The sequence below is a fragment of the Setaria italica genome, chromosome IV, assembly GCF_000263155.2.
Source record: "Setaria italica strain Yugu1 chromosome IV, Setaria_italica_v2.0, whole genome shotgun sequence".
Taxonomy (NCBI): domain Eukaryota; kingdom Viridiplantae; phylum Streptophyta; class Magnoliopsida; order Poales; family Poaceae; genus Setaria; species Setaria italica.
Genome location: NC_028453.1, coordinates 7,174,468 through 7,199,135, shown reverse-complemented (window position 1 = coordinate 7,199,135; position 24,668 = coordinate 7,174,468). Strand labels below are relative to the sequence as shown.

The window sequence follows — 24,668 nt, the reverse complement described above, 5'->3', positions numbered from 1 at the left end:
TCGAGAGAAAAACATCACATAACAGATAACACCCTAGCTAACTGCCCTACCACTCCCTGCCGATAAGAACGAGCCACATTTTTCGTCCGGCCAGACCCCAGTGGTTGGCGTGTCACCATCTCCGCTCCCGCGAGGCTGCGTCGAGCCGTCCGATCGCCGCCGCGCACATCAGCGACCACCACCACGCTTCACCGAGCTTTCGCCCGGCACTAACTAACGAACGAACCCCCGGGCCCGGCAGCATCACCAATGATCCAAAGCACTCGCTAGCTCCTAATTCGATCACCTGCCGAATTAGCTAGGGATTAAACCTAGCCCAGGTCAAAAAGGCGACGCTTCTCCAACCTCACCCACCTCGAAGCCACCCGGCCGCACCCACAAGGCCGCAAAGCTGCTGCCTTTATATACCCGCGCGCCGTCCCCCCGTGTCCTCCAACTCGCCATTCCGGCATTCCGCTACCCACCAGCGACACCCGGTTCTTGAACACCACCACTAGCCAGTCCCCAGAGCCGCGAGCGCCAGCGGTGAGGGTGCAGAGCAGCGACGACGTGAATTGATTGATCATGGGGCTGAGGAAGCGCCTGCTGCGGTGCTTCGGGTACGGCGGCGAGGAGGGGGCGGATCAGGAGCAGAAGGAGGAGGCGGCGGCCCGGCCGGCGGGCGGGAGGCGGGCGGGGACGAAGCCGACGCTGCGGCGGCTGAGCACGGCGAACCTGCGGTCGCTGTCGCTGCAGGACCTGTCGCGGAAGCTGGAGACCACCAAGCTGCACGCCTTCACGCTGGACGAGCTCAAGGCGGCCACCAAGAACTTCTCCACCGCCAACTTCCTCGGCGAGGGCGGCTTCGGCCCCGTCTACAAGGGATTCGTCGACGCCCGCCTCCGCCCGGGCCTCGACCCGCAGCACGTCGCCGTCAAGTACCTCGACCTCGAGAGCGGCGGCGTCCAGGGACACCGCGAGTGGCTGGTACGACGTCGCTACCATCCAAACACTACCAGCCTCTCGTCGTCCTTTCAATCACGTTAATTAATTGCGTGCTGATGAATCTTGTCTCTCTGGATCTAATCCGATCTGAGCAGGCGGAGGTGGTGTACCTCGGGATGCTGAGCCATCCGCATCTGGTCAAGCTGGTGGGATTCTGCAACGAGGACGATCAGAGGATGCTGGTCTACGAGTACATGCCCAGGGGCAGCCTCGAGAACCACCTCTTCAAGAGTAAGTGCTTCATCAATCATCAAAAAATTTGTGGGATTCTCTGATCTGATCGATTGGCCGACACTAACATCTTGCGTTCATGCATGTGATTGCAGATCTCCTCGCATCGCTGCCATGGTCGACGCGGCTCAAGATCGCTGTCGGCGCGGCCAAGGGGCTGGCGTTCCTGCACGAGGCGGAGACGCCGGTGATCTACCGCGACTTCAAGGCATCGAATATTCTCCTCGACTCGGTAAGTTTCTCTTTCTTCTTAGCATCAACAGCTAGCGCACAGCACATTCGCCGCAAAAATCAACGAGCTGACCTCTTTAGTTTTTTACTGACGAGCCATTTAGGACGATAAAGAACTGCATGATTAGGTGCCTGTGCCTAGTCGCTGTCAAGTTGCAGATTGTTTATTACCGTTGGAACCGGATCCCTTTTGTTAATGTTTCTTACCTACACGCCAACCATGCTAATTGCTCGCGCACGTTGTCAACGATCCGTGTCGAAGCTTCGCTTCGTTAAGAATTTGTGACACTCGTGCTCAAATCTGATTTGTTCTGCAACTACCGACAAATTCGCAGCAAAACGCCTCGGCTTTTTATTCTAGGTGCCGGCTGTTAGGGATAATCTAATTTGAGTACAATAATTTGGTTAGTTTGGAAACCTAATGCTCTGTAGTCTGTAGCAGTTGCAAAGTGTAACCATCCTTGACGTGTGCATCCCCAACCACTGTTGCGTTGCACATCATTGACGGAGTCAAGTGTACAAAAGCACAGTAGTTCTCCTTATAAAACTGTTGCTGATCTTGACATTATAGATGAGATGAACGCAGATGTTGCTGAATTCTGACAGCAAGTTTTTGTCATGATGACCTTCACTCTTCAGGACTACACCGCGAAGCTGTCCGATTTCGGGCTGGCGAAGGAGGGCCCGCAGGGGGACGCGACACACGTGACGACGCGCGTGATGGGCACCCACGGGTACGCGGCGCCGGAGTACATCCTGACGGGCCACCTCACGGCGAAGAGCGACGTGTACAGCTTCGGCGTCGTGCTCCTGGAGCTCCTCACGGGCCGCCGCTCCGTCGACAAGCGCCGCCGCGGGCGCGAGCAGAACCTCGTCGACTGGGCCCGGCCCTACCTCCGCCGCGCCGACCGGCTGCACCGGGTCATGGACCCGAGCCTGGAGATGCAGTACTCGGCGCGCGCGGCCGAGAAGGCGGCCAAGGTGGCGCACCAGTGCCTGCAGAGCGTGCCCAAGGCGCGGCCCTCCATGCGCGACGTCGTGGGCGCGCTGGAGCCGCTGCTCGCGCTCGACGACGACGTGCCTATGGGGCCCTTCGTGTACACGGTCGGCGGCGGCGGGGCCGAAGCGGCGGAGGCCGCGCCGGCGCCGGCGCGGGCCGATGACGAGGCCGCCGCGAACGACGAGGAGGCGGAGGCCGGCAGCCGGCAGGGCAAGAGGCACGTCATGTCGGCCGTGCACGCGGAGAGCCCGCTGCGGTACGCCAGCGCGGTGAAGAGGCCGGAGAGCCCGCCGACGCTGAGCAGAGCATGAGTAAAACGGAGCAAAGCGGCGAAGGGATCACAAGATTCACAAGTGTACATAGCTGACAATGTGTCCATGAATTCTTTTGTTTTTGGGTTTCTTGGTGATGTTATTCTTCCTCCCAAGAATTTGAAGGGGAGAGATTTTGTTTCCTTTTTTCATTGTATTGTTAGTATACTGCCGAGAATACCTCAAATTGGTGTATTTGTATACTGGAAGTTTGAGGCAACACGTATTGCAAAAGCTGTTCAATTTGAACATATAGTCTCCTCTGAATTTTCCGTCTACGAATGCGTTGAGCTAATGATTGGAGGAAGAAGGTAGGTAAGGAAACAACAAAGACTTCCCCTTTGACCTAGAAATGCAGTGGTACAAGAAAACATGTGAAAGAGCACGGGAGCACTGAGAGCGAAAAGTTTGAACACCATTTCAAATTTTCAACGACGTAACAGAGCAAGCGAACTACCACCACCAGAGACATGCAACAAAGATTGATTCCGTCTACACCCAGACGAAACTTCTAAGACTGAAACACCATGGTTCCTCCTCCTTGTTGCCTCCTAGGGCACTTGGTTGCAATTCGTAGCCTATTTTATGATGTTCTACTAGTGAAAACTCATTGTCCCACAGTATATATTGTTTGTTGATAAAGTTTTATTATCATATTATTTTGTATTTGGTTGCTCCAGTTGTGAAAAATTATTATTATGTTGTATACTTTGGTTCCAGCAATGAATTTTTCCCTCGATATTACATTGCGGATAAAACTTTCAGTAAAGTGGACTGAAATTCCCTATCTACCAGGAAAACACACTAGCAAAATACAACAGTCGAACTGTGGGCTGGAACACATCATGAATGGCAGTGCACTCTTTTGGGGGGGGGGGGGGGGGGGTGAAGCACGGCTACTCAGTCGGGCTCACCGCTCGCAACTGATCGTTGCTATTACCGATCAAAAGTCAAAGCAGGACCCAGATCAAATTACCGGTGAAATCTGTGAACACGCCGACGTGGTCACTCGAAGAAAAGGTCCGTTTTAAACGTGCTTCGGCCGACGTCCGCGTTTCTCTCCTCCTCTCCGCGGTCGGCGCGCGAGAACCCCCGGGAAACGTCACATCAACGGCCAGTCGGCCACCGCCGGCCAACCTACTCGCTCGATCGATCCCTGGTGGCCGTCCGATCATCCCGCGGAATATCCCCGTGGTTCCCCGACCAGGACCCGCACCTTTCCCGGAACCATCGGGAGTTCTCACCGTAGACCCCCTATACTTTTACCTTTTCCGATCTAGATCTGGACTTGAACGGAAAGGAGGACTTGGATAGAAAGCGACGAACTTTATGTGACCACAGTGTGAAAAAAATAGAGGAGGGAAGCTAGCGAGCCCTATTCCACTTCCACCTTCAATTAGGCAAGGGGAAGAGGGGAGGAGGAGGAAAGGCAAACGTCGGAGCACGAGCACGCGTTCTTCGCCTCTCACCCTGCGGGAGGCGAGGGCGCGGCGAGCCGGCGAGAGCAAATCGGATTTGGGGAGGCAAAGGAAAATCCCCGGAGCAATTCCTTTTCGCCTCCCCATTTCCTCCCGATTCGGATTTTGGGCCGTATTGGTTAATCCCGCGCCCGAATCCGCGACAATCCATCCGCCGGGGGATCGCGCAAGGGAAGCGCGGATCGTAGGCGGTCTTCCCTGCACCCTCTCGCCCTTCGCCTGCTTTTGCCGCGGTCTCCTCTCCGGGCGATTTGGAGCCCACAGGTTCGGTAATTGTTCGAGCTTTCTTTCGTGTTCTTGGATTTGTGATGGGGGAGATGTGAATGCGGGTTTGTCTTCGTAGCGGCTTGTTGATCCGCCTCGAGAAAATAGCCTATTTTTAGACCCGATTGATGGTCGTCGGAGTTGTTTGTCGGTCGTTGGAATCGTGAGGTGGCAGGGTGGTTGGTGTTAGCTTAGACGGATTTTGGTCGTAGAGAAAAAAATTGCTTGGCTGGCATAATGGTCGGGTCCAAGTAGAATTTTGATTTAGTTTTGATTCTTGGAGGCATTGTGTTCAGGTGATGGTTTTGTGTGATTAGTTTGGTCAACAAAAGGACTTTTTTAAAAAAAAAAGAAGTTCTAGTTTTACTGAAATATTTGTTGTTAAAATTTGTTTAGCTAGCGAGATTATGTTCCCGGTCACCTATGCAGAGTTAAAGTTGGAGTCCTTCAACTTTTTTTTTTATCATATTAGCATATTAAACGTTGACTGGTCTTGAAAGTTGCAAGAGCAAGGTCAAGATTGAATAGTAATTGTCTTTCTGGGTTTATTTCCAGCAAATTATGTGGAATATTTTATTTGACATCAATGCATATCCTTGCTAGATGCCTATGCTTTCTTACTGTAAAAGACCTTTTTATCTGATTCATCTTTTACTTTATTCCAGTTGACAGATTACTAAATTTTCCTCGTCACATATTCCCAACCTTCGACTTCCTACATTCAGAAGCCCGTGTTTTGGAAGGACATTTCACAATGAAGCCCAATCAGTTAATTCTATCCAACCTTGATATTGACAGGGGATACGTATACAAGTTCCCATCAGAGCTTCCAATGTCTCATGATCTTGGTTTGAGTTTGTTTTCGCATGCTGGTACTGTGATGGGGACTTCTTTAAGACATCATCGGAAGATTTGTTCTTCTGGAAATGTAATGGTCCATGGAGCTTTCAATCGCCTCAACAAGCTTTCCAGAGCTATCTTTTGCTGGCTTTCCAGACCATCTGATCCTAAGGTTTTCCACTGGCTGTCAGCTATAGCAGCGTCTGGTTCTAGATCCTGTCAGTTGCGTATGAAGCAAGTGAGCTCGCACATGCAAAATTTGACTAGATTGCAGTTCGGCTTTCTAGTAAGAGAAGAGCAAGCAATGCAGCTACTTTTAGCTAGGCTTGCAAATGCAACAATTGTGCGACTGTGCAATGATTTTGAGAAGCAAGGCGCCTGCAATCTGCTCACCCTAGCTGGCGCTGCTGCTATTGTACCACCACTCGAAACTATGTAAGGCTAATGCTCCCATACATTTTGTTTGTACTTGTGATGCACTTTCTTTTCTGTTTTGTTCTTTTTTCTTAGCTTCATCATTTGTTCTTGTTTCTTCTGTATATCCATCTCTAGTTGACTGATCATTTCCTTGTTTGAATGGACAAGATCACCAATAATGCTTGCAGAGGCAATCGCATTAAGAAATACTGATGGTTATATCAGCAGACCGGTGGGTCAGCCTTATGTAGAAGGAAAGTGCGTAAGTTGTGCCTCTCCTCCTGTGCCAAGTACTATCTTTAAAGAAGATGCAATTGAACCAAAAACTGGAATCAAGTTCCCACCATTTCTGGAAGATGACTCCAGTTCATCAGCAACGGTATTTTCCTTTTTCTTAGAATCCTAGATTCCCTTGTTTCATAGAAATTGATTCCGTTTCTCATTTTTAGAAATTATTGTAATAACTCCCTACAATGGATGTACCACTCCTATAGTTAGACAAGCTAGTGGTGTAATAACCAATATATCAATATTACCAGTTGGATATGTCAGACTTGTGTGCTTGGTGTTATCGTGATTTTTCTTTGACGAATGACGATGTCGAATTAGAAGTTTACATGACTGTACATTGCGTACATTGATCAATTACTCATACTGTATCTGCATACTCCTTTTGTTGATTGTGAACGACTTGCAGTATTCAGTTTTGATATATCACTTTCCAGTTTTTATACCATTCTGTCAAAATTCTTGGTTTTGATGCCTCGTTGTGACAGTTTCCGTTGATGATTAAATTTGCAGGTCCTTGTTGGGGTAGGTTTGAAAGGCATGAGAGTAATGAGGGTCAAAAATCTGAACCTGTACGCTTTTGGTTTATGTGAGTTACAGAATTTTTAAATTGTTTCTGTTGTTTGTATCAGTTTGCCAGTGAATACTGTTTATTTGAGAAGCGTCTTCTTGTTCCTGATGAAATTTTCTCATAGATGTGCAACCCAATTCTATTCATGAGAAGCTGGGTCCTAAGTATGCATCTGTTCCAACTGACAAACTGATGGAGAACCCTGATTTCTATAGAGATCTTCTCAGGTATATTGATATATCATTATATCACCATTTCTATATTGTTTTCAGATTTTGTTTTGTGATTATTCCCAAAGTTTGTTACTTACCCTAAGGGCCTGTTTGGAAAGGAGGTTTTGGAATCCGATTTCTTAGGTTCTTGGTACAACTTTTACACTAAATCCTAAAATTTCATAGAGCAATCCTCTTATTGTAAACAGGCCCTAGATGAGTTTGCATTCATGTATTTTTAGGAAGTGCATAGGCCTCTCACCTCCTAATGTGACTGCAAAAAAACCCCCTACATTGTAAGTAATGTAGGAGTTTTGGAGTATCAGTTGAGCTGGATATGTTATTGAGCTATGTGGTTTCTGGGAGCACTGCATACTCCCTAATTCCTATCAGTTGATATCTTATCATCAGGTTCCTGCTTGTATCTGCATGTGTATATTTGTGTCATTCATGTCAGCATGTTCGTGACACTTACACATAACAGATAGGTGCTAATGCAAAGCTCACAGCCTCACTTGATCACTTAATCCTCAGAGTAGGCATATATTCAGGGGGCAAGTAGACCCTAGGCTTCTGAAAGCTGACACTGAATTTGTATGGTACAAAACTCAGCAGCTCGGCTTATGCATTCTATTATCCTCTAATTGAACTCATATATACTATTATTGTCCAGGGAAAACCTTCATATGAGGGTTAGGTTGGTAGTTAACTACAATGGCCTTAGCGTTGGTGCAGTGCGCGAGTAAGCGATAAGAAAACTTTCGTGTTCCTTTTCTAACACAAAAAATAGTCTTTCTGTTACGAGGCTCATAATTATTTCATCCTTTTGCAGTGTGTTTGAGAAGTCCCTTGGTCTGCGTCTTCAGAAGGTACTTTGTAGCTCAGTTGCTACAGCACTTCTTTACTAGTTTGTAGAGTGTAGAACATTATACTAACAGGCCTTTTACTTTTTCATTCCACCAGATGAATCCTAACACAGACTATCACTGCTTGAAGACCTTTGGTTCACACTTCACGGAAGATATCCCCATACCCGCGGTAAGGTCCAATCCGTCAGTGCTCTGTAACTATGGTCACTTGACTATTTTGCTACACCCTCTGTTCCTTGTGGTAGCGGTGACGGTGAACATGAACTTACACCAAGATTTTGTTCAGTTCTTACAGTTTAGTATGATTTTTTCTGTATGAATAATATTGTAGCCAACTAGCTATAGCTAAATAATATTAGCATTCATGACTATAACTGCAGTCGTTTTGTTTTAGTATGCCTTTGAAATGTATAGTAGATTTATGATCCAGGAAAATTTCCCTTGATGCATTTTATAAATTGATTTTTAGATCTGAATATAGTGACTCTGCATCCGTCCTTTGTGCTCCACATTATTACATTGATTATTGATAATATATCTGTCAAATAACTGCAGGGTACAAAGATCGACTTCTGTCAAACATCAGATGGGAAGCTAATAACAGAAAGTAAGGCCAGCTAACATGTTTTGAGCTGTTCTTCACTGTATTATTGGATCGATCTTGATAAGAACATTTCTAATTTTCTGTGCAGTTGATGGGAGACAAATTGGTGCTGTTCAGAGCAAAGATCTTTGCAGTAAGTAAAATCTTGCTAAGTAAATATTTACATAAGATGCTATACTTCGTGCACTTTGCTTTCCTTGTACTCTTGAGTCCCTGAACGGGAGTGCTGAAAGAAACAGTCTACAGATAAGCTTATATAGAGGAAGTAACCTGTGCTTCTATCACATTTGACTAAATAATGAGTACTTCCTCAATTGGCCTAGAGCAGCTTTACGTTACAGTATAGTTCCTTAGTCTATAAGGTAGTGATTGGTTCCCTGCACAGACCCCTGGACAGGCTTCGGTAATGCAGCATGCACGTGATTGGATGCCTGCACAGCTCCTAAGCCTGGCTCGGGTAGTGCAAAAGAGGGGGCGTTGCGTGGCTTTCTGGGAACGCAGCGAGCATGCGTTTCCACTAATGCAGGCTCGCACAAGCCCCGGTGGTCCAAGTTGACAGAGTCGCCTCACCCTCCCGTCTCCCTTGCTGGAATACACCGCGTACCTCGCCTACCCAGCGGACCCGAGCGAGCACCTGTGCCCCGCCATCGGCCGCGACGGCGGTGGCCCCCGGAGCTCCTCGGTGCATCAAAGCTTCTGCACGTGTCGCAGGGTGGTGCCGCTGGCCAGGAGGGAGGTACCGTGGGCGGAGCGGGTGGGGCATGTGCTGCTCGGTTGGCTCGCGGCGGTGGTGGAGGCCACTGACTTTGGGTTCGGTAGGATGATGCTGGCAGGGGCGCGACGACGAGGCGCGGCTCGCGGCGGAGGGCGCGTAGCCGGCGGCCTGGCGGGCTGATAGCCTCAACCGGAGGGAGCAGGCGAGCGGCGATGTGGGCCTGCGGGCGGCGCTAGAGCTCGATTCGACCGCTTGAGGTTGATTCAACTGTGGCGAAGCTCAATGCGGACATGAATCGGTCCATCACCCAACTTTAGGATGCTTGATAGCTACTCCGCCGGGAGCAGGCCCCGAGGGAAGCCCCGAGGTGGAACTCGTCATACGCGGTGGTGGTGGTGGTGGTGGCGGTGGAAGGGAGGAGTCCAGGTGGGCGAGTGGCAGTAGGAGCGACACCGCGAGGACGGCGGTGATGCGGCAGCGCACCATCGGGGTTGGGGATTGGGAGGAGTAGTAGATGCAGGGGAGGGAGGAGAGGACCGGAGAGGACGGGACGCTTCACCTCTAGCAAATACAGAGTCATCTTATCACCTTGTGCAGACAACCAAACATGAGTATAGCAAACCAGGATATCTTTAGCCACCTAACCAAACACGAGCACTTTGCATTGGTTTAGCCTGGTCAAAATTGGTCCGGGAGGAACTAGTGCAGCCTACCAATCACTACCTAACTGATTATTGTTTGATGAGCAGAGGCTTTCTTCGACATGTATATCGGTGATTCACCGATTTCACTGGAGGCCAAAAGAAACATTGCCCAGAACGTGGCTGGACTCATTGCAAGACGCTGACGAAAGCACAAATTAAGAGGGCAGCAAGTAGGATGATTATTTCATTCTTCTGTACAGTTAGAAAGGACACTTATGAACGGGAAAATAGGCGAGAATCATTGTAAGTATATAGAGTGATCTGCGCCTTTTCAAGGAAGCAGGCAAAAGTTCCAATGTACATGTGGAAGGTGCAGCATCTTCAGTTGTTCAAGGGCCCCCATTCTTTTTATTTTTTCTGTTTGGATGGGCCTTTTGTCTCTCGTAGCTGCTGTATCATGTATGCTCCCATTGAGCCAGGAGTTGTAAAACATGAAGAATTGAAGATGCTTCTTCCATAAAATGAAAATGCAAGCCTTCAAATCTTTGATTCATACTGGGTTGTGCGAGGTTTTGGCGTCTCGATGCCTGGTACTCTGGCTGCTCGGCTCGAGCCGTTTTTATTCAGAACTGCTCGGCAATTACTTGAACTCGATACAGAGAGACAAAAGAAATTACAATATTGTACCATGTCATTGGCACTTTGGCAGGTACGTAAGATTTTAGGGTTAGTGCGAGAAAAAGTTCGTTCTCTGTGAACGATTCCTCCCTAAATAAAAACCATGGTCACGATACGGTGCACAGTTCTTTTTCAGTATGGCCTTTTTCTAGGTATATGGCTCGTAAAACTTTTGTACACATTCTTGTTGTATCCTCCATTCTTACCTGTTATTATATAAATGATGTTTAGGATAAGCTAATTAATTAGCTTGTCCGAAATATTATTCATTAAGAATGGAGAAAGTATAATATAAAAAAATTAGTAGGGCCTTCCATGCTGGTTTATAAAAAAAATGATACAGTGCATAGATATTGTGTATTTTTAGGACAGATGTGGTTTCCTTCTCGGAGTTGGTGGAAGATCCAAAGAGTCAACACTCTAAACATTATAAAATATCTAAGTTGTCTATAAGATTATGTTAAAATTAATATATTGTGAGCGCCTTATGCCCTTATTCATTTAGGCCAAAATGGTTCTCTTATCTTCACAAAATACAGTTTGGTGCTTTTAACTTGCTTTGAAGTACCACGTAACGTTTAACAACCTATACCTCAGTAACCACTAAGAAGCTATTGACAGGCCACACTAAATAATATCATTTCTTGTTTAAATCCACCAGCTAAATTTTAGCTGCTATGGATCAAACAGGACCTAGCTAAAGTTTACCTGGCTAAAGATTCCTTTAGCTAGTTGAATCTAGCTAAACTCAGTTAAAATGGTAAAAGATAAGATTGCCCCTCCACGTTTGGGAGGGAGGGGTATGATAGATAAATATCTCTTCAACTACCATTTAGTTAGCGGATCCAAACACCCCTAGTTAAACACCCCTAGCTAAATTTTAGTTGGGTGGATCCATACACAACCCTTATCTTTTTTATCTTGTATCAACTCTTTCATAATTTTCATTTAGAAAAACATTATCTCATAACTTTGACCATGACTAGCTACAGGCATTTAATAGTTTTAGAGTAAAAGGTATCGGAGGTTCATGTCCATTAACTTTTAAGAGGGTGTCACTCAGATCCATGAATTTTGAAAGTGCATTTCTAGATCCACAAACTTTTTAAGTTGTGTCATCTAGGTTCATAGTCATCTACGTATGCACCTAGTGCTGATGTGGCATGCTTACTAGGCATGTCTTCCATCTTCCATCTCATTTTCCTCTCCTATTGCTCTTTGGCTGGGGCATAACATCGAGCAGGTCATGAGATGAGCCATTCACACGCTCTCCTTCCCGCCGGCTGTAGCATCTTCCCCCTCAGCTTTTTACCCTCCTGCCCGCTGCCAAGTACGCTGTTGTCCTCTGCTCCCTTCTCGTCATACAAACAATCCACAGCGACCTCTGTGCCATAGCAGCGGGTGGAGAGCCTCCGCCGGGATTCACACATTGGCGAGGTCGCGATGCGGTGGAAATCGGCAAAATCCATCACACATGACAAGGTAAACACGGCCGGGAAGCTACGCACGACAGTTGGGAAAAGAAAAGAGAAAAGCAAAAGGACCGAACCAATGGGCAATGGCCGTCTTGATTGCTTTCTTGTGGTATGAAATTTCTGTTTGCCGTTTGGGCTGCCTCGAATTGCAGCAATATCCATATATTGACATGTTGTGTTAGAATATTTGGGCTAGGCTCATTTATTTTATTTAATCTCAAGGCCCATGATTAATACCAGGTGGTTAATTCTAAATGGGTAGTTAATGAGTATCTTAACGAACTTAAATAGGTGGACTATCTGTGCACTAATTGAGAAGTTGAGGAAGAGAGAAAGGGTGCCGCGCGTGCTCGCCGTGCCAACACTTGCACGAGTAGGTAGGCGATCAAGTTTTTGAGGAGCGCATCTTCTGCGCGACTACTCGCCGCGAACGACTACATCCTACTACTTACTGCTTCAGGCACATTGTCTGATACTTCCAGTTCTGGGAACGGCGTACCCATTGCCTCTGGCAATGGTCCCGTCCCTAGGTACACACTGAACCTTCTCTGATTCTTCTTTTTTGTTCTGTTTATGTTCGAATGTGTTACAAACATAAACACTTGCACATGCTATGTGTCATTCACAATAATCATGATTTATTTAATTATATTCAGAATTAAAATATATCGTAAATTGCCTAAATTTCTAACAATCGAAAAACTTGATATTTGTGTTAGGCTTGTGGTCACTGGTTTTGCTGCTGCGCTTAAACCAAATGTTTTTTATGGTTCAAATTACAAATGGTGGCATGATAGAATGATCCTTTGGTTAACTGCTATGAACATTATTCATGTCGCAAAGGGGAAGCCAGAACAGTTTACTCCAGAGGAGGAGCAAGCTTTTTTGGCGGCCGATAACCTTTTCGAGGCACCGTGATAAGTGTTCTTGCGGAAAATCTAGTGGATGTTTATCTCACGTTGCCGTCTGCAAAGGAATTGTGGGATGCACTTGAGACAAAGTTTGGGGTTTCTAACGCTGGGAGTGAGCGGTATATCATGGAACAGTTCTATGACTTCAGGATGGTTGATGACCGTTCTGTAGTGGAACAGGCCCATGAGATTCAGGCACTGGCAAAAGAACTCAAACATTTCCCGTGTGTATTGCCTGACAAGTTTAAGGTAGGGGGCATTATTGCTAAACTGCCACCTTCTTGGAGAGACTTTGCCACTTCTCTGAAACATAAGAGACAACAGTTCAGCGTTGCTGATCTTATTGGATCTTTGGATATTGAAGAGAAGGCGAGGGCGAAAGACACTCGCGGGAAAGGGGTTGTTGGATCTTCTAGTGCTAATCTGGTGCAGAAGAACAATCCCAATGGCTTCCACAGTAAGAAGAAGAAGAAGAACAAGTAAGATAACAATGCAAAGACTAAACAGACAACCACTTTTAAGAAGAAGAAGAACAAGGGTAATTGCTATGTTTGCGGTGAACCTGGTCATTTTGCTAGTGAGTGTGAGAAATGCAAGTGGAAAGGCAACAAAAAGTCAGCAAACATGGTTATTGGTGAAACTGCAGGAACATCGGGGTATGGTAATTCATTACCTACAGATCTTTCAGTTTGTCATTGACCGGAGTGGTGGATTGATACTGGGGCTAATATTCATGTGTGTGCTGACGTTTCCTTATTTTCATCTTATCAGGTCGGGGGGACTTGCTCCTTGTTGATGGGGAACAGATCACATGTGCGTGTTCTTGGTGTTGGTACGGTCGATCTGAAACTTACTTCGGGAAAGATCATGCGATTGAAGAACGTACAACATATCCCCACCATCAAGAAGAATCTTGTCAGCGGCTCTCTACTATGTAGAGATGGTTTCAAATAAGTTTTTGAATCTAATAAATGTGTGCTGTCTAAGTATGGAACATTTGTTGGTAAAGGTTATGAATGCAAGAGGCTTGTTCCGCTTATTTTTGTCAGATGAATATAATAGAGTTGTAAACAATATGGTTAATGTTGATGAGTCTAATGTTTGGCATTGATGACTCTATCATATTAATTTTGGTTGTGTGGCACGGCTAGCAAATTTGAATATAATTCCGAAATTCACCTTAGTCAAAGGTTCTAAGTGTTATGTATGTGTGGAATCAAAACAACCTCACAAGCCTCATAAGGCTGCAGAGGCGAGGGATTTGGCACCACTTGAACTAATTCATTCTGATTTATGTGAGATGAATGACGAGTTGACAAAAGGTGGTAAAAAGTATTTCATGACCTTAATAGATGATTCCACTAGATATTGCTATATTTATCTGTTGAAGTCAAAAGATGAAGCTTTACAATATTTTAAGATCTATAAAGCTGAAGTAGAAAACCAACTTGAAAGAAAAATCAAACGTGTAAGGTCAGATCGTGGTGGAGAATATTTTTCAATATGTTCACCTTGTTCTGCGAGGAACATGGCATAATTCATGAGAGGACGCCCCCCCTATTCACCTCAATCAAATGGGATTGCCGATAGAAAGAACCGCACTCTAACTAATTTGGTTAACGCCATGTTAGATATAGCGGGACTTTCCAAGGAATGGTGAAGAGAGGCTATATTAATAGCGTGTCATGTCCTGAATCGTGTTCCTATAAAGAATAAAGAGATCACTCCATTCGAGGAATGGGAAAAGAAAAGATTAAATCTTTCTTATTTGCATATCTAGGGGTGTTTGGCCAGAGTGAACTTGCCAATCACTAAGAAACGCAAGCTCGGACCTAAAACAGTTGATTGTGTATTTCTTGGTTATGCTATTCACAGTTGTTGGCGCTAGAAATCGGTCAACCGAATCCCCAGCGTCTGACACACGACCCGGGAGAATCTGCTTAACTCCTGTTCGGGTGATTGCCCTGGTGCGGTTCGCGCGGCGTGCCAGCCAATCTGACCTGTTGATTGGCAAGGAAGAATACGTGTCAGGTCCAGAAATCACGATCGGCTAAGTTTCCGATCTCGAGAGAGCTTATCAGCGAATCGGCCGATTTGCCGTAATAAAGAAATCGGCTATAAAGCAGCCGATCACTGTAGCCTTGTAGATAGAAAACTACTGGAGTAATCGACACAATGCTATGGTAACAACACTAGGAATAGATCTAATCGGCAATATGTAAAATAAGCAAATTTAATAGCAAAATGTAAAGAAAGCCGAAACCACCGATTCCTAGTTGGATAACTGGTGATAAAACTAGAAAGACAGGTAAAACCTATGATTCTAGTAACTATTGATAACTAGTGAATAAATCTAAACGAAACAACAGCGATGCGCCCGAAGTTAAAGCTTAGAATCTACTCGGTAAACGGAACTTACAAGATCGGCCGGAGATCAAGTTGATGCAGCCCTGCCAACCCGTACGAACTCGTGAAGAAAAGAAAGTATTTGGCGAAGTCGCCTGCTCGAAAGTAAGTACGAGGAAAAAGTAGTTGGTTGTATTGATTTGTTGATGATTACAGATTTACAAAGGTAGCTATTTATAGCCCCGTACAGATGACTCCTTAACTGACTAGAATTCTATCCCTAATTCAAATAGAAAACGAATATTTACAAGCACGATTCGTGCTAGGTTGGTTATTATATGCTTCATGGGCTGATCTCCCCCTTATCCTTCTATTCTTTTCCAAGCCCATACCGGCCCAATTATCCCAACCTCCTAATCGGCCGATTCCTTATCGGCAAAAAGCAACCGATCGGGAACCCGGCGCGTTCGATCCGAACCCCAAGGGTTAAGCGAGGCAGAAGTCATCGGCCGATCTCGTACTGCAGCATTGGCCGATCTTGGACTGTGGCGCCAACCAACTGATCTCGAACTGTAGCACCATTCGGCCGATTCCCAACTGTACTTTTCCAATTTCCTCTCTTCTTGGCGCCGATTCTACTAGTGACGAAATCTGGCGTCAACACATGCCCCCCCAGTTTCGGAGTAAAACATAGTCTTTTACTTCCAAATTCTTTTCAACTTCTCCTCCGAAACAGCCGCAATGAAAATATCCTTCCGTTTCGCGGTCTTCCAGCTGATGATTGCAATCTTTTCGAAACGGGCGCCCACGACAACCACTACTCCCGAAAAACTCGAAACGCCGGCGCGGTAAAAATTCCATTTTTACCCCTCTTCAGGCACCCTTTAAATAGCGGTTCACGCCGCACTTCACCTTCAAGCTCACGTCTTTCTTCCTCAGCGCGCGCACCCTCTTCTTCCCTCAGCACTTTTCTCTTGTCGCCGAAGCTTCCCAGTGCCATCCTCCTGTTGCTTCTTCTCTTCCCCTCCAATGGCGACCCCTTCAGGCAGTTCTCCAGCGCGCGATGCTCCGGAAATGGCACCTCCGGCGGTAGTGGCGACAACAGTTGCTCCATCGTAAGAAGAAGGAGCTTCATCGGAGATCTCAATGGCGATCCCCATCGTGGCCTCATCTTCCGCGGCTGCACCGGCGGCCACGCCGACTACTAGGAACTTCTTCCCAGAGGTTATTACCGAATCCTCCCTCTATCGGCAATGCATTTACTTTTAGATCTGTTTCTTACTTTTGCACCCCCTCTTTCCTTTTTAGGCAATTAGACACCGCATCACCATCCATCTTACCGGAAATCCTAGCCTTATTTGTCTGGGACCCATGGGGAACCCAGATCCAATAGAGCTCATCAATCTAGAAACCCACAGAATCCACTTCAAACAATCCACCATGAACCTGGATCACTGGTTGGGCACCTTTAGGTCTTGGACGAATGAAACCCCAGGTTGGAGGGAGTGGTACCAACGGATTCCCGAGCCGAAGAGGGTCTCATGGGACGAGCTCAAAATCGGCCAGTGCATCAACCTGTCTTTGTCCCAGATGGAGCGAAACGAACCGTTGGTGATAGCGGCTTCTTACTTTTGGTCTGATGCCTTCAATGCTTTCTTATTTGGGCATGGACCTATGACTCCCACACTGGCCGATGTGGTTCTGTTGACCGGCCTTGACATTTCCTCCCCGGACACACCTTTCCGCCTCTTAGCCGCAACGTCACATCGGCTGGACACAAGAGGAATCGGCAGGTGGAAAGGATTCATCAGATGCAATAAAAGAGCCGGGTCTGTTGAGAATAGGGAGCACACGGCCTTTTTAATGATGTGGTTAGAAAAACATTTCTTTTGCGGAAGACCAGCCGACCCATCAACCAACACCCAGGCTTTAGCCGAAGCCCTATCGGCAGGAACCCCTGTTCCCCTTGGGAAACACTTGCTAGGGGCGGCGTACCACATGCTCCACCAAACCGGCATCAAATTATCCAAGGGGGAGCCGATTGGAAATCCAGGCGGACCCTGGTGGTTCATCAATTTATGGCTGAACCTTTATATGAGCAAGATCACTCAGCAGAGGGTGGACCATATGATGTTCCCCAACATTGAATCGGCAGAAGATCCTACCGCTCGTCGCCGATGCACCTCTTATGGCGAAGCGACATCGGCCTTTCCAGGTTTCACGTACTCTGCTACAAAAGTGGCCGAGTACTTCCGATGCTTTTACAATGGCTTTAATGAAGATGCAACCGTCTGGTTTCCTTATCAGCGGGATGACCCAATCTTTGAACTCCCAACCTGCTTCGACTCGAGCACTGGCTGATTCGACGAAGAACTCACCGATGAGTTAATCAAGCCAGGAATCCTGCCATCCAACTTCTTCTCGGGGAAGGATGCCCCCACGTACGAGTTCTACAATCCCTCCGTCGCAGCACGCCAACTCGGCATGGGTCAGCTGCCGATTCAAGTATATTTTGCCGGCCGAGTCAAGTTCAGAGATGGGCTTACAACAGGTCTGGATTACAGTCGGGTACGAGACTGGATCCCGGACTCCAACACTATTGATCTGAACAACTGGATAGTAGCCCCCTTCGCTGTCCAGCCATTCAAACTTTGGTGGGCCGAATGGAAACAATTCCTCTTCTGCAATTCGGCATCGGCATACTGCAACCTCCTAGATCCAGCCAATATCGACCCGAATGCCGAGGTATTTTCCTTAGCCGATTTTTATTCCTTTTTCAACGCGACTGAACACTAATGTTTTACTATTTCTTCAGGCTGAGAATCGTACTCCTCCAACACACAGACGGAGTGGACGGCTAATAGAGGGTCATCATCCATACACCTCCTACCCTCTCATCGGCTATGACGCTCCGTCCGTGGACGTGATTGCTGGCCGATCAAAACAAACTCAGAAGAGAGTCACCAAGAAGACCAGCCGCCGAGTCCGAGCCCGTATAGAATCGACGGATCCTCCCATGCTCGTATCGGCAGAGACTCCGGCCGCGCCACCCCCTCAGGCCACCAGAGACATTGACACTCAAGTCGTCGCACAAGCCGGGGCAGCCGTCGCGTCATTGTTGTTAGAGGCCGTTCAGGTAAACTTATGTTTTAATCCTCCCGATTGTCGTTTTGATATTAATCCTTCTTATCTTAGACTGCACAGAGTACTCCCATGGACACACAACAATCGGCAGCAACCCAATCGGCCATCGACGCGCCCCCGCTTCCATCCGTCGAGGTACAACACTATCTCACCGATTCCCCTAGTATTTGCATAATATACTTACTCAACCTTCTGACACAGGTCATCGGTACGCCAAGCGCTCCTCAACCACTGGTCTTCTCTCAGGGAGCTGGTCCAAGCACCGCGCCGATCATCGTGGAGTCTTCCTCTTCTGATGAACCTATGGTATAGGCCCCTGAGCAGGGCACGACGGCTTCCCAAATGCAACATGAAGAGATTCGCTTCAAAGTGGTAAGACATCTTCCAGCTTTATTTAGCCGATTTGCTACCACCGTCAGCCGATTTATTTTTTCTTCTTTATTATCTCCAGGAACAGGACACCCCTGACAACAGCCTCTTCTCTTTTGCGGTTGCCCTCTCTGACGATGAAGAAGTCGCCTCTCGTCAGATCGCCCTGAGCTCCATCCCTGACGACGTCCGAGCCAAGCTTACCAACATCCAATCCCTTCTTCAAGGAGATATCGGCCGATTGGTAGAAGATGCCTCGCCGATTCGTCAGTTGTTTGGCGACGTCAGCGGACGAGTGCCCGAAGAAGCAGAGGAAGCATTGGCACCGGCCGCTTTTATCGAGTCCATGAGGATCCCAGTCTTCCGAGCCCTTCGTGACATGGCCGATCGCGCCAAGCTGGCCAAGACTCGTGAAGAGGAGGACGCATTCAAACTTCAAGCTCAAGAGGTGCACCAGCGTATCCATTTTCTGGAGGACTCCCGCCCAGGGATCGTCGGTGAGATAGACCACCTCAAGCGCCGAAGGGCAGAGCTTGCCAAGGAAATGGAGCAGGTGATCAAGGCAATCAGCGCCGAAGAGAAAAGGCTCCAAGAACTCCCTTCTGTCATTGCCGATTTGAAACAGGAGAGGCAGCACTTGGCCCATGAAGCCCTGAAGCTCCACCGTAGTGCGTCAGAAGTCCCTAGATCGGCGGATGAAGACCAACGGGTCCTGGACTCTGCCGATCAGATCCGGCGTCGGGCGATTGCGGCTATCGATACCCTTCTGGGTAATCTGTAAAGCACTGACTATTTTGTACGAACATTTAATAACTGCTTTGACCGTCCTTCGTGACGCCCCTTTTATTTATTGCCCTTCTTACTTCCGATGGGACGCACCCTTAACAAATTTCCACGCCTCTTCCTCTTATAAATACCGGCCTAGACTTCCCCTTCCGAAAGCATTAGTTTGGCTTCGGTCTTATTTTCTCAACCTGTTCTTATCGTCGCGACCTTCTGTCATGTCTTCGTCGTCTTCCTCTTCCTCTGTTAACCAGGTGAAAACTTTATCCTTCTCCTCCGTTCAACTTTTCTAAAGGAGATCACTTTTTTACTCATTCTTTCTCCAGCCTCGACGCCTTAGCCCCGAACTTGAGCGCGCCATCGAGGTTATACACTCTGATGAACCCTTGTCATCGGAGGATAAGGATTTAATCAGGGCTCATCGTGATGAACTTCGAGAACACATCTCCGCCGACGCCCGTCGGGTCTTGGACTTTCTGGAGAGCAACGGCCGCCGGCGACCCCCAGCCGACAGAAGTCATCCGCTTCCTCCGCGAGTCGCCCTTGAAGACGCGGCGGCAGGAACGTCACGCTCGGCGATGGACCGGAGCCACCCTCTCCCCCGTCAAGTCGAAGCGTAGGCTTCAATGAAGGAAATAGAAGAAGAGTACATCCGTCTCATGATAGAGCTAGGTCGGACTGAGAGAGAGCGCAAGAAAAAGAATAATTAGTTATTGTATATTTTTGTTCTAAGGGCGACTTGTTCCTTGTCGGCCGTGTAATCCACCGTCCGTACCGAATGAATACATCGGCCGATTTGGATGATTACATGTTTTTTATAGATGAACCGTTTTGTATCGGCTGTGTGTGATTGTATTACGGTCAATCCTTCATGCTCCAACCCATATACTAGGGTAGTATCTTTTTAAGTATCTTCCGTTCAGAGCCCTAGTAAATTCTTCTCCCTCGATTGTTTCCAAAATATAAGCGTTTCCTGGAGCACATCTACCGATCTTATACGGCCCTTCCCATGTAGGAGACCATTTTTCGAATTTAGAATCTTTCGACCCAATCGGCAACACTAACTTCCAAACCAGGTCCCTAGGGGAAAATTGTTTAACTCTGACCTTCTTATCGTACCACCTGGCTACTTTCTTTTTGTTTTCCTCAATGCTTATCAAAGCTCTCAGCCGCTGGCCAGCCAAGTCATCAAGTTCCCTTTTCATGAGCGACGAGTAGTCGTCGGCCGTTAACTGGTCCTGGAGCGAAATGCGCCTCGATCCCGCCCTTGACTCCCACGGTAGTACTGCATCGTGACCGTACACCAACTGATAAGGGGATAACTTGGTGGCCCCATGACAAGCCATCCTGTACACCCATAAGGCCTCAGTCAAACATAGATGCCATTTCTTTGGCTGCTCTTCAATTTTTCTTTTGATTAACTTAATTATCCCTTTGTTGGAGGATTCGGCCTGACCATTGGCTTGGGCGTAATACGGAGAAGAATTCAACAATTTGATCCCCATGTCGGTTGTAAATTCTTCAAATTCCCCCGACGTGAACATTGTTCCCTGATCGGTTGTAATAGTCTGGGGAATGCCGAATCGGTAGACGATATGATCTCTTACGAAGTCGGCCATGATAGCCGATGTTACGGCTCTTAATGGAATTGCTTCCACCCATTTGGTAAAGTAGTCGGTAGCCACCAGAATAAATTTGTGTCCCTTGCTTGACGGTGGATAAATTTGGCCGATAAGGTCTATTCCCCATCCTCTGAACGGCCATGGTTTGATAATGGGATTCATGGCCGATGCGGGTGCACGTTGGACATTTCCAAATTTCTGACAATCTTGGCATCCCTTATAATATTTGAAACAATCTTCTAGGATCGTTGGCCAGTAATACCCATTATTCCTGATCATCCATTTCATCTTATGGGCCGATTGGTGTGCTCCACATACCCCTTCATGGATTTCTCCCATCAGAGTCTTGGCTTCTTTTGCTCCCAGGCATTTGAGTAGGACGCCGTCAATCGTTTGGTAGAACAGGTCATCTTCGAGCAGCACATACTTAGTAGCATGAAAACGTACTCGTCGTTCCACCTTCTTAGACGGATCTTCCAAATAGTCGGCAATTTCTTTCCGCCAGTCATCGGCCGCGAGCTCCAAAGCCATAGCGCCTAGAATTGGCCGATATCTAGATGCGTGCTGGGTGAGCTTGTTGGCATCCTCGTTGTGGTCCCTTGGGATGTGCTCGATTACTGCCGATTTAAATTCTTTTAAGAGTTGTAGGCAATATTCATAATAAAGTCTTAATACATCGTCCTTGCATTCGGACCTTCCAGTTAATTGATCCACAATAAGCATGGAATCCCCGAAGACTTCGACGGAATCGGCCTTGACTTCTCTTAGTAGTTGTAAGCCCTTCAATACAGCTCGGTACTCCGCTTGATTGTTAGTGGCGGTAGCTTCTATCGGCAGAGAAAAATCATAGCTTGCCCCCCGAGGCGATATGAGAACGATGCGATTCCTGACCCGACCCCACATGACGACCCATCAAAGTATAAAGTCCAAGGCGCCGGCTCTACGAGGGTAACCTCTGGTCTGCAGTGTTGGGCGACGAAATCGGCCATGACCTGACCCTTGACGGCTTTTGCCGATTCATACTGCAGGTCAAACTCTGACAAAGCTAAGATCCATTTGCCAATTCGACCTTTCAAGATCGGCAGTGATAGCATGTATTTTACTACGTCGTCTTTGCACACGACCACGCATTCTGCCGACAGTAAATAGTGTCTTAGTTTGGTGCATGAGAAGTAAAGACATAGGCACAATCGCTCCACCGGAGGATATCTTGTTTCAGCGTCCAGAAGTCTTCTACTGACATAATAAATCACTCGTTCCTTTCCTTCGAATTCCTGGACTAGAGCCGACCCAATAGCTTTTTCATCGGCTGATAAGTATAATTTAAACGGCTTACCAGTTTGAGGAGGAACCAATACCGGTGGTGAGACCAAGTATTGCTTGATATCTTCCAATGCTTTGCGTTGCTCCTCCCCCCATAGGAACTCCTGGTCAGGCTTCAACTTCAACAGTGGTGTGAACGCCTGAATCCGCCCAGATAGATTAGATATGAATCTTCTGATGAAATTCACCTTGCCGATTAAAGACTGCAATTCAGTTTTATTCTGCGGGGCCACGACTTTGTTGATAGCCGCTATGGTCTTCCGATTGATTTCTATTCCCCGTTCGTGCACCATGAATCCTAAGAACTGTCCGGGGGACACGCCGAAGGCACATTTATTGGGGTTCATCTTCAGCCCATGTTTCTTGGTGCACTCTAGCACTCTTCGCAGATCGGCCAGATGCTCTTCGTGTCCTTTGGACTTGACTACGACATCGTCGATGTAGATCTCTACCAGAATGCCGATGAGTTTGTGAAATATGTAGTTCATGGCTCTCTGATACGTAGCGCCAGCATTCTTCAAGCCAAAAGTCATCACCACCCACTCGAATAAACCAAGGTGGCCTGGGCATCTGAAGGCCGTTTTGGGTATGTCCTCTTTGGCCATTAGTATTTGATTGTATCCAGCGTTTCTATCCATGAAGCTAATAATCTTGTGTCCCGCGGCAGCGTCGATCAGCACATCGGCCGTTGGCATGGGGTACCCATCCATCGGTGTGGCCTGATTAAGATTCCTGAAATCAACGCAAACGCGTAGCTTTCCATTCTTCTTGTACACTGGTACAATGTTGGAGATCCACTCGGCATAACGGCATTGCCGAATAAATTTTGCTTCGATTAGCCGAGTTATTTTGGCTTTTATGTCTGGTAGAATCTTAGGATTGCAGCGTCGTGCAGGCTGTTGGTACGGCCGATACCCTGATTTTATGGGTAGCCGATGTTCAACAATAGATCGATCTAAACCGGGCATCTCATGATACTCCCAAGCAAAACAATCCTTAAATTCTCTTAACAAATTTGTCAATTTACATTTGTATTCTGGGTCTAAATTTGCACTAATATAAGTCGGCCTGGGTTTGGTACCATCACCTAAATCTATCATCTCTAATGAATCGGCCGACGTGAACCCGTGCCCCAGCTTCCCATCTTCTCGGGCGAACTGATCCATTTATTCTGAGTCTTCGGAACCGACTGCTCGGATCGGCTGTAGGCCAAAATCGGTCACCTTCAGGAAATCAGTTTCCCATACTCTGCCGGATATGCACCTGACGGTTTCGCAGCTCCACTGTTGCGTGTCGGCTGCCGCGATGCTGTATGCGGAATCGGCGTTGACTACCTCGATGTTGTCGCCGACCCATTGTACAAGACATTGATGCATTGTTGACGGGATGCAGCAATTTGCGTGTATCCAGTCCCGGCCGAGTAGCATGTTGTAGGACCCCTTGCCGTTAATAATAAAGAAGGTGGTGGGAAGGGTCTTACTGCCGATGGTGAGGTCGACGCAGAGGGCGCCGCGAGCGGCAGACACGTTGCCTTCGAAGTCCTTGAGCATCATGTCTGTCTTGGTCAAGTTGTCATCGCTTTTTCCCAGCTTCCGAAGCACGGCGTATGGCATGATGTTGACTGCAGCTCCTCCGTCTACCATTAATCTAGTGAGGGGGCGGCCGTTGACATGCCCTTTGAGGAACAATGCTTTCAGGTGTTGTCGTTTGTCATCTTCGGGCTTCTCGAACGTGGCCATCATTGGCTCCAAAGCCAACTGTGCCATCTGTTCTTCTATCGCCGACATATCCTGTCGATCGGCAGGAGTCATGAATTCCATCGGCAATATGAAAAGCATGCCGATATCGGCTGCCGATCCATCACCCGCCAATTCGTCATCCCCTTTATCGTTTCTTTTGGGGCGCCATACCCGAGGCCTGCCTTCCTTCTTGTCTGTTGTGCTCTGTTGTTCCTCCTCCTGCTGTTCCCATTGGCGGAGACGTTGGATCCTTCGTTTTTGAGATTTGGTCAATCCATCGGGACACCACCTGGGGTTTATTGGTTTGCCCCCTGACTTGGCACGTTCCCACTCCGGTTCGCGCCCTAAAGGGTTCTCGTCTGTCACCCGAGCGTCGGCCATCTCTTCAAGCCGACTGTGGACGTTGGCCCTATATTCTGGCTGGTCGTGTCGATCAAACTTGCCCCCCGGTCTGTCACGGCATCTGTCTTCTGACCGGTCATATCGGTCACTTCTGCCCCCCAGCCGATCACGTACGGGAGGGCGCTGATCATCTTGGTCGCACCAGTTCCTGCTGATCGGTTCTGGTCTTCCGTCTCTGGAGCGGGACCTGTTAAACGGCCGATTACCACGATACGGG

General features: G+C 47.6%; 2 protein-coding genes across 3 annotated transcripts; both read left to right on the top strand.

Annotated features, from left to right (window-relative positions):
- The first annotated feature begins 367 nt into the window (after window positions 1-367).
- LOC101759869 (serine/threonine-protein kinase RIPK) lies at window positions 368-3,008 on the top strand. Its single transcript, XM_004964889.4, has 4 exons — window positions 368-966; window positions 1,080-1,215; window positions 1,311-1,447; window positions 2,086-3,008. Exons 1-4 carry the CDS (start codon window positions 565-567, stop codon window positions 2,755-2,757), a joined length of 1,347 nt encoding a protein of 448 aa, XP_004964946.1. The 5' UTR covers window positions 368-564; the 3' UTR covers window positions 2,758-3,008.
- Window positions 3,009-4,109: 1,101 nt separating this feature from the next.
- LOC101759188 (fatty-acid-binding protein 2) lies at window positions 4,110-10,212 on the top strand. 2 transcript variants are annotated; one of them, XM_004964888.3, is made up of 11 exons: window positions 4,110-4,504; window positions 5,165-5,774; window positions 5,925-6,135; window positions 6,558-6,633; window positions 6,740-6,842; window positions 7,501-7,569; window positions 7,660-7,696; window positions 7,791-7,865; window positions 8,252-8,303; window positions 8,389-8,433; window positions 9,765-10,212. In XM_004964888.3, exons 2-11 carry the CDS (start codon window positions 5,254-5,256, stop codon window positions 9,860-9,862), a joined length of 1,287 nt encoding a protein of 428 aa, XP_004964945.1. In that variant the 5' UTR covers window positions 4,110-4,504; window positions 5,165-5,253; the 3' UTR covers window positions 9,863-10,212. The 2 variants fall into 2 exon arrangements, with proteins under 2 accessions (XP_004964945.1, XP_004964944.1); XM_004964887.3 differs by having other exon boundaries at window positions 4,112-4,499.
- Window positions 10,213-24,668: the final 14,456 nt, after the last annotated feature.

Bases quoted from the DNA above. Each gene is read 5' to 3' on its own strand.
- LOC101759869 (XM_004964889.4), top strand. From the start codon at position 565: ATGGGGCTGAGGAAGCGCCTGCTGCGGTGCTTCGGGTACGGCGGCGAG. The intron at 967-1,079 runs GTACGACGTCGC...CGATCTGAGCAG, and splicing joins AGGGACACCGCGAGTGGCTG to GCGGAGGTGGTGTACCTCGG. The intron at 1,448-2,085 runs GTAAGTTTCTCT...TTCACTCTTCAG, and splicing joins CGAATATTCTCCTCGACTCG to GACTACACCGCGAAGCTGTC.
- LOC101759188 (XM_004964888.3), top strand. From the start codon at position 5,254: ATGAAGCCCAATCAGTTAATTCTATCCAACCTTGATATTGACAGGGGA. The intron at 6,136-6,557 runs GTATTTTCCTTT...TTAAATTTGCAG, and splicing joins ACTCCAGTTCATCAGCAACG to GTCCTTGTTGGGGTAGGTTT. The intron at 7,697-7,790 runs GTACTTTGTAGC...TCATTCCACCAG, and splicing joins TTGGTCTGCGTCTTCAGAAG to ATGAATCCTAACACAGACTA.